The sequence below is a fragment of the Buceros rhinoceros genome, unplaced genomic scaffold, assembly GCF_000710305.1.
Source record: "Buceros rhinoceros silvestris isolate BGI_N320 unplaced genomic scaffold, ASM71030v1 scaffold4968, whole genome shotgun sequence".
NCBI lineage: Eukaryota > Metazoa > Chordata > Aves > Bucerotiformes > Bucerotidae > Buceros > Buceros rhinoceros.
Genome location: NW_010424955.1, coordinates 19,862 through 29,536, shown reverse-complemented (window position 1 = coordinate 29,536; position 9,675 = coordinate 19,862). Strand labels below are relative to the sequence as shown.

The 9,675-nt window shown below is 37.9% G+C and overlaps 1 protein-coding gene across 1 annotated transcript; it reads left to right on the top strand.

The window, feature by feature from the left end:
- Positions 1 to 670: 670 nt before the first annotated feature.
- LOC104497682 (von Willebrand factor-like) lies at positions 671 to 5,174 on the top strand (the record flags this gene model as incomplete). Its single annotated transcript, XM_010140960.1, has 5 exons — positions 671 to 751; positions 2,282 to 2,336; positions 2,918 to 3,076; positions 4,776 to 4,878; positions 4,966 to 5,174. Coding segments are annotated over exons 2-5 (526 nt in total), but the record flags the coding sequence as incomplete, so codon positions are not given.
- Positions 5,175 to 9,675: the final 4,501 nt, after the last annotated feature.

Below are 9,675 nucleotides of genomic sequence, written 5' to 3'. Positions count from 1 at the left end.
GCACAGGATGCTGCAAGTAAAGTAAGATGTCATTTGCTCTGCATTTTTTGCTTGGTGCTGTACATATGCCCACAAAGCTTGTGTCACCTCTGTAAATAAGTATGTGCATGATTAACTTGATAACACTTGTTCTTTCATTGAGTAAATCTATAAACACTTGCAAATTCAAGAACTGAATGTGTTGATCTACCAGAATTCAAAATGACAGTATTCAAATATGTTTGTACTTGGAGGACAGGTCATTACTAGCTCTGATTTTTTTTTTTCTTCTTTCTTCTTTAAAACAGTTGTTTGCAGCAAAAAAATACTATGTGGCTCAGTGGCTACTGAGGTATGGAGCATCCTACTATTCCTCTTTAACAATAGTCTTTCAAACAAATATGCTGCCTATTGGCTCAGCCAGTGAGATTTGTCACACATACACATGCAAAATATATTTCAAAGACTTATTTGTCATGTAAGTTTTAAAAACTATTTCCCCTCATTGTAATTTTCTGGGAATTAAAGCTACTGATTTACACGATAGCAATTTGATCTATTGTCCTGAGAATCAGGCGGATGTGACGTTTGGTCTTTATCTTTCCTCCTAAATGAACAAGAGTTCCTGGCTTGTTCAAAAACAAGCAATTTCAGACCAAAGCATTCCAGTCCTGTCTCCTGAAGGAACACAGGAAAAATGGTGTTGTAGGCTATAGGTGGTAACTGAAGGAGCTTCTTGTTCATGCGCAAGAGGGATCTCGCATAGAAGAAGGTACATTTTTTTTTCTAATTAAGTCAATGATAAAATTTTAGAGGGTTATAAACTAGTAGGTCTTACTTGATTATATTCTGTTAGTGGCACTTGCTCTATTGGAGTTGAGAGAAGCTTCAAGTGTGCATCACTGAACAGACTGGGAGGTGGAAGGGGCTTAAAAGAAGGGGTTTATACCCTTCTTTTTTCTTTTCCCACTTTGTAGGCAAACCAGAGTTAACAAAGTAAAACAATGTCTGGTTCAGTCACAATAACATAGTGCATGCACTAAAAACACACTAGCAAGTGTGTAAGCTGAGAATAATGCCTATTGTTTTCCTTACCATTACTTTGTAGGTGCATTCCCATGCAGTTGTCTGTTCTTGCTGTCTTGCAGCAGTTACAGCTTTTGTCAGATTGGCATTTGCAGCATTATATTAGACCGAGTTTTGTAATAGATCTTTCTTTTCCTATCTTTTTTAAAATAAGACAAATCAGTATTTATTTATGGCTACATAATTGACATCAATTAGAAGTGCCTGTCTATAAACTGAAATCAGAATTTGTCTTGGCAAAATGTATTCTAGTCTTTAATTGGAGGATTCTTTTAGGGAAAGGTGTGTCTGGTCTCCCAGCATTAACATATTAAATACGGTATATTTATATATTAAATATGGTATATTTAAGCCTCTCTAGTTGCTTAAATGATCATTGAAATTAACTCACTTAGATGTAGCTCCCTACAACTTTCATCCATTAACTGCTGATGTCTTGCCACAGAATAGATCTGCTGTTCACCATCTGCATGACACTCATATCTTACTATTATTTTTAAAGGACTGGCAGTACAGGAGATACTTCATAGACATATGGAGAGCAAAGGCTGATGTTTTGGCTGTAGAAAGCAGGAGACAATGCTAAAACTGATTTTGGTGAATGGAGGTTGCCACTCTGGGTCTCTCCTCTCTATACAATTTCCTCCCTTCTTGCCCCTTATCTTAAGCATATTATGACCCTAAAATCAATGAAATTATAAGCATGTGGTTACGATGGTCTGCCAGTCAGACCTGTTGGTTGGTGCAAAACCTATATTCTTTTCCTTCATGGAGTTTGAGCAGGAGGCAAATCTTGCGCAGCAGAGGTGACTTAAACTGCGGTCAAGTTGGCTGATCCAGTCTTGTGTGCTTCTTCACGTCAGGTTGTCTGATAAATAACGCTGTGTATTCGAGGGCTTTTTATGTGCAATGTATTAACTTTGATAAATCGGAATACATGTGTATGCTGGCTTCCATTTCCTGGGGAGGTAGCCCACAGTTCCCTGCAATGAGAAGCAGAAATGGAAATGAGGAATAGTTATTAACCTAGATTACCTATTTAGAGAAGCATGGGTGAGTAATTGAATTATTGTGGAAGTCTGCATGGTTTACAGCTTTCTGAAATATTGTAGAACCTCTATAGAAAGAAAGGATAGAAAATAGTGAGTTCTTTTGATACAGACTAAACACCCCAAACTGAGAATATTCTGATCTCTCTCTTCCTGATTTTTGACAGATGCTCCTCTTGGCAGTGCTGCTAACAAAGCTACTGCTGGCCAGTGTAATATCAGGTGAGGAAACACGTTTATTTTCTGATATCTAGGAACAATAATACATCTTCGTTATTTCTTTTGTGAAATTACATACCGTCCCCTTTTTGCCATCTAATCCTGCAATCCTGGCTCAGGCAATATTCTCATCACGCTGAAGACGTTGATACAGTTACTCCTTTTGGCTTTTTACCTTGCAACAAGCACTGTGTTGAGTCACAAAGACTCTCTGAAGTGTTACGTTTGGCTGAGCCAACTATAGGGCTTTGTTACTGCCCTATTGATTTTAATGGAATCGCAGGCAGGCACAAATGAAGGAACACATGGCATCCCTCAAAGGATTAGGACTGAAATTACCCATGCAAGATTTGGGCAAGTAGAAATAAATTTTAAAAAAGCCATTTCACTAATGCATGTATATATATAAAAAGTGCTTGATCCTATGGACTGTCATGCCAGGCATATGGTCTGCCTAGAAGCTAGAGGTAAAGGTCTAGGACATACAACAATCAATGGTGAGAAATTCCAGCAGATAAATTCCTGAACTTCAAAACAAAAATTATTGTTTTACATGGCAAGTTATGTTGTGTTTTAATATCCAGGATCATCAGGTGCTTTGCCTGAGGAGTCATCAGTTTCCCGTTGCAGCCTTTTTGGGAATGAACATGTCAAAACCTTTGATGGTTCTTTCTACAATTTTGCTGGGGACTGCAGTTACCTCCTTGCTGGGGACTGTCACAAGTGGTCCTTCACGCTCTTAGGTGAGTCTGAGCGAAATACCAAGAAGTAACAAATGCAGAATGTTGTAGAGATGTGTCATTGTGCTTGTTCTGTGTTCCCTCATTGAGAAGAAAAGACAAATAGTTCAAATAATTGCCCATTGTCAAATAGGTTGGGCCACTGCATAAAAGAATCTTAGTTTTCTTTCTTTCTTTCTTTTTCTTTCTTTCTTTCTTTCTTTCTTTCTTTCTTTCTTTCTTTCTTTCTTTCTTTCTTTCTTTCTTTCTTTTTTAAAGCAGCATTACTTCTGAGGACATTTTGACACTTGGGCTTCTGTTATCCCTTGGTAATACAGCTCACACATAACTAAGTAATGGAGATTTTCTTACTGGCTCTTCTAAAAAGAGAGAGCAAGACGTTTTTTAATTTTGAATTTGCAAGGGGAACATTGATGTTATAGCTGAATAGAATAGAATAGAATAGAATAGAATAGAATAGAATAGAATAGAATAGAATAGAATAGAATAGAAACTGCACTGTCCTGTAGATCTGATTTTACCCTTAGGCTGAATCTATCCAGTAAGAAAAATCCCATCCTGTAGGAAAAAAGGCCTTTGAATTATCATGAACTTCTGCAGTGTTATTGCTGCGGACAGGCAAGAGATTATACAAGAACCAAAACTGTGTATTACTTCCATACCAAACTTTCTAGTGGATATTCTTTTATTCACTAACAACTGTTCTGTCTTAGTCATAGTTTATGATGACTTCTTACCGACTACAAGTAAATTGAAGTAAACTGATCCCATCACTCTGAAAAGGAAACATATACCAAATTAAATAATTTTCTCCTTCAGCTTGAATAACTTGGTACAAATTTTTTGTATGTAGAAGAACCCACTGGCATATATGAAGTGTGAAATGATCGCAGTATTTTATCAATTAAATCTTAGATAAAAAGGCCCCGTGAGCACACACTTTCTGTTTATATTGGGCACATAAGTATGGCGTAAGCTATATTTGATTCCTATTTTAGTATGAATGTGTGGATTTGTTTTGATTTTGGATACCTGGCTGTGAAGTGCAATCTACATTTCTGAGTAAAGCATACAGGTCTGAGCAGAACTAGCTACCTCACAGCAGAAGGTCCAGAATGGGTGGCACATTGCACGAGAAGCTGCTGTAAAGGTAAAGCTAGACAATGGGCAAAAACAGAGAAAGGACTATGTCTGAGTGTCCCGCGCTATTCTCTCTCAGCACCCAAGAAAGCTGTCTCCATCTCTACTCCTTTTGAAAAATGCAGAGTGAATTGTCCCCTGAATTGGATAGCCAATATCGGCATCCACCTCCTAAAGACCGGTTGGGATGGTTAGGGGGCTTATAAAAAGTGAAGATATCTGGGCTTAGTTCTTCCATGTGTTCAATGGATCCAACTCCCTTCTCTCACCACTGAGCTATGGGTTGTTTGGGAGCAAACTAGAAAGGAAAAGAGCAAAGCAGATGGTTGCGCACATCTCTTGTGATAACTCCTCCAGTGTTCATGGTAGGATGGAGAATTCCTGTCTAGAGATAGCAAAGGGGAGAGTGTGAGGCCACAGCCAGTGACAAACTATGGGATGAAATAGGTGGATGGCTCTTGAAAAGGTCAGATGATATGCTACCAACCCTGCAATGTGTAGTTACAAGTTGTCCTCCTGACTCTCAGAACTAACAGTATTTCCTTATGTCTCATTTCTTCAGGTGACTACCAAGATGGGGAGAAAATTGGTTTCTCTGTGTATCTCGGAGAATATTTCAATCTTCGCTTTTCTTTAGATGGAGTTGTGATGCAGGAAGACACAAGGTACTCAGGGGAACAAGTCCAAAAGGAAAAAAGAAAAAAGTGAAAAAAGTGTGTCATATTCTGAGAAATTCTTGTTTTTCTTCACAGGGTATCCATACCTTTTGCCTCCAATGGCATATTTATAGAGAAGGAGGCAGGTTATTATAAAATATCCAGCGATGACCATGGCTTCATGGTGAAAATGGATATCAGTGGGAATATTCAAATATTCCTTCAAGAAAAGCACTATAATAAGACCTGTGGGTTGTGTGGCAACTTTAATAAATTTGCTGAAGATGACTTTAGAACTCAGGAAGGTAAGACTATGACTAACTGATTGGATTTTGATGTATGCTCTGCACACTTTTCCTGATGGATGATTCAACAAAGATTTTGCTGATCCTGCAAAATGCTTCTACAAAACCTGTCAGATACCTCATGTTGATGTGCCAAAAAGCTGTCTAAGTTCTTTCATCTTCCTTTCTCCTGAAAGGAAAGTGTTATTACATCTTATTCCTGAGCAAACTCCAGCAGTCTAAATTTAACACTTTTAGAAACCCTGAGTCTTGAAATACAAAAATCTACGTGCTAAGCAATGTACAATATAGTCTGTGAGAAGACTGACTAGGAGACCCAGTCAAAAAGATGTGAAGAATATTCATTGATCCAACTTCTAATTTTTCATGAGTTAGACAAGTGGGAGTAAGAATAGATAGTGTTGCAATAGCAGAATATTGTATCTTGGGAGTTGCTACTGGATTTGTCATAGCATGATGTTCTATGAAGTGCCTACCTTTTAGTGACATTTCTCTGTCTATATGGGCTGTTGGATTGGAGAGAGAGAGTCTTTTAATTCCTAGAACTTGCCTGAAGAGAGACGGTTTAGAGTAAATTTAGTTATTACATTAATATATTAAATTGATAATGTAAAGTATGTATTAAAAATAAATGGTATAGAAAATAGAAAGGGAGACAAGAAGAGCTTGGCAGTGCTCCAGAGATGTGTCTCACTGACACTTAGGATGCACAAGCATAGCTTCAATGTACAGAAAAAATTCTGATTTCATAGTACGTTATAATGATCAACCAGTCTGTTAGCAACGCAAATAGTAAGAAACAAACTCAGCTCACAGAATTGCTTGGCAGGGCGTGGATACCTTGATATCTGAATGTGTGGAGATCTGAAGTTTACGTCTTTTTTCTTGAGACAACAGATAGCAATGAGGCTGTTATAAAAAGCAGGAGCAGAAAAAGAGACTGTATTGCCTTGGACTGTTCAAACACAGAAGATTCCTTTCCGCTGCTTGTGTTTAAATGTGTTTCCTGCTGTATTTGTTTAACATGCCAGAGACTGTATCCTCCCTCTTAAAAAAAGCAGCTCTTTCACAGCCATAGATTTCTGAATGTAATGAAGTACATGACAGGGTCACTGCTTGGTAGAGCCAAAAAGTAACAGAGAAGGTGAGACAGAACATGTATAGCTCTTACTGTATGAGGAAGGCCCTGACTTCTCTAGCCCACGAGGACATACAGATCTGTGATTTTATCCTGAAGAACAGAATTGTATCTCAGCAATTCTGCCAGGTGTTTAGTCTGATGCAATAGCCCTTTCATTTACACTATTTTAGAAGGAATTAGAATTAATTATGTTTGAATTTGTTGTATCAGTGAGGACGTCACTACGCCCACATGTTGTTTGTCTCCCAGGCAGCTCTGCTGATGAGGTGGTTCATGCGAGTGTTTCTTAACTTGCTCCAAGTAAAACCAGATTTCGATTTAATCAAAACCTTTCTTTTCTTTTTTTTTTTTTCCTGTGTGTGTTTTTTTTTTTAAATTGTTGAAGCTAACTTCCAAGTGAGGGGCAACACAAGCATTTGGGAGAAGTAATATTCTTTAAACAAAAGTTCTAGGCATCCTATTCATAGCCTATGAAGCAGTTTACCCTTTTCTTTCCACTGCAGTTTTTATTTGCTTTCCTTTTAGTCTGATTAGATCTCATAAAAGTCAGCCCAACCCAGGATGTGAGCTTAGTGTAACGACTTAGCAATCTGAGGGCACTGAAGGGTTATCTTAAGGTTGCCAGCAGGCTGAACCCTGCTGTGATGTATCCATCGCTTCTTACTAATATCCGGGCATATTTTGATTTATCAGGTTGGGCCCTCAATTCTAATCCATCAGAAATATTTCTGGGCTGGATTTTAATTGATGATAAATACAATACGATCTTTGAGCTTGAAAATAATATGCAATGGAAGCACAGTGTGCAAAGGAAAAAGACAACTATCTAATGTTGCCAAGAGTATGGGCTCTCATCTGGGAACCCCTGGGGAGCACTATGCAGATCCGAATGTCAGAAGCAAAGGAAGAGAGATGATGGTAGAGGTTATGCATCAGGTATTGTGCTATAGCCAATGAGCTTGTCAGATAGCTGAGATGTGTTAAACCTTGCTCCAGGGTTTTTAAAGGCTGGGCCTTACCTCAAGATATACTAGCCTTTAAACTGCTTTGATTTACACTGAAATGGTAACCTGTCCGGTTGCTAATAGTCCTTGTCTGGTAGGAGAGGAGCCTGTAAGAACTGGTGTGATGGAAAGAGGTCTGCAGCTGAAATGTTTTCTTCTGTCTTTCATGACTGTAGCTCACATGGCTTAAAAGCTAATGCAGCACTTTTGTATCATCTTCCTATCTCCCTACATAGGAGGCCCCATTTCTAGGGCTTTGTTGTGATATCAGAGGACTAGATGTCATATTTGTGCAGAAGTCAGAGTTGTAATGAGTAGAATCTAGTGCATAGGTGCTGTCTTTCATGTAGGATCACACATTTTTTTCCTGGTTTCCAAAAAATGGCAATGTTTATGTTGAAAATGAAAATGATTTTTCTGTATATTAGAAAAAAAAATATTGTGGCTTAATAACACAGAAGGTTAGTTTGGTTTTCTCCTACGAAAGTGGATTACCACATAGAACTTCATAATTATATTTGGATTGTTCTGGGGATGTGGTGAAATAAGAGGCAAAGCACCTGCTATATTACTGGACATTGCCTTTTAGAGCAAGTAAATAAAGGAAGCATGAAGGAAATGATGTTTAAACTTAGTTAACAGTATGCAATTGTTTTTCTTTTCTCTTGATATATTTATACTCATGTTCTGTAATCTATCCAATCTCACGCTATCGTCATGGCACTCTTCATGACACCTCACTGTGTTTTGGTGTGGAAACAGAACTGACAGTCTGATGGGAAGATAACACTCATTGCTTCTGATGCTCAGTTACTGAGGTCCTGGAAGTCATAGTGACTCAAACTATGATACCCTAACAAATCAACACTGGTAGAACCCAGCGTGAAGGTAGTGGCCTTAGACAGTAGCTCTTGAACATAAAAAAAAAAAGCTCTCATGAACATTTTAGTATTAGGGATTCAAAACATAGGCCAGAAAACAGGGCTTACATAATGATGCTACAGAGAAAATCTGATACAGCAATGGGAAACTTGATCCTGAAATCTCCTCAAGGCATGCATACATGGGCAAGTCACCAAAACCCGCTAGGCTTGCAGCATGTCAGTGTTTGAAGGGTATGCTTTTGCCTTGCAGAAATTGTAAGGTAGTTTCTACCCAATGAGAGGCTGCAGGAAAAGCTCATGGAGATTATTTGAGATATTTGAGGCCTGTAGCCTCAGTCTTTGCCTAGTACTCTTATTGTTGAGCTGATTCATAGTGATATTGCTGCGATAGGTGCTTGGATGTCTAGGTCAACATTGAAGTTTATTTGTGCAAAAGAGCTCATTCAAGTCCAACACAGGGATGTTGATCAATTATTTTATTATTCGTGCGTGTTACACGCTCTTACCACTATGGATGAAAAAAAAAAACAACCCCAAATTAATCCAGCATCCCATTATGCTTTTCTTGGCAATGGCAGGAAGCATATTTCTGGGAATCTGTCTCCAAATTATAAATACATTAATGATAGAACAATACTCATGGCTAATTTTGGATAAAGGCTTGATAGTCTGAGCCTGCTTCAGCTGTCAGCAATATATTTGAACCTTTTAAGCTGCTGAAATACGAAATACATGTTGCCACTGGAGAGTGAATATAGGTTAGATAGGCAGAAGCAGACGGTATCTGGAAGGAAAAATCTGATGTTTCAGGTAACGTTTTTATTCCAGAAGCAGTATAAATACACATGACTGAATATGTACCTTCTCTGTGTGTGGTACCTGTTATCAGAAGCTTTTAAAGCATGTTCCAAACTCACAGAGATGATAGTGCAGAGATTGGGGTTTTTTTGTTTTTTTTTTTTTTAATAAAAAAATAAACAAGATATTTTGCTATTCTGAAATCCAAGTTTCTTGGCATTTTAAAGGATATCAATAATTTGATTTTAGGCAAGTTCAAGATTTTGTTCCAAACTCACAGAGAGGATAGTGCAGAGATTGGGTTTTTTTTGTTTGTTTTTTTTTTTTTAATAAAAAAATAAACAAGATATTTTGCTATTCTGAAATCCAAGTTTCTTGGCATTTTAAAGGATATCAATAATTTGATTTTAGGCAAGTTCAAGATTTTGTTTCACCTAAGTAAATAATCTCATTTTCTTTCTTGGATTTTAATTTGAAAGCAAAGGGGATAGACTCACAGGGGAATTTAGCTGTCGTTTACAAACAGTACAGACGAAGAATACTCTCCTTGTACCTGTCTTCATTATACGGCATTCGTCTGAGATGCCAGAAACCTGCATTCATAACCCACTCTGCTTTATTCAGAGTTTGGAATCGAAGTTAGATACGGCTGGTGTGGGGAGGAAAACCTCCTC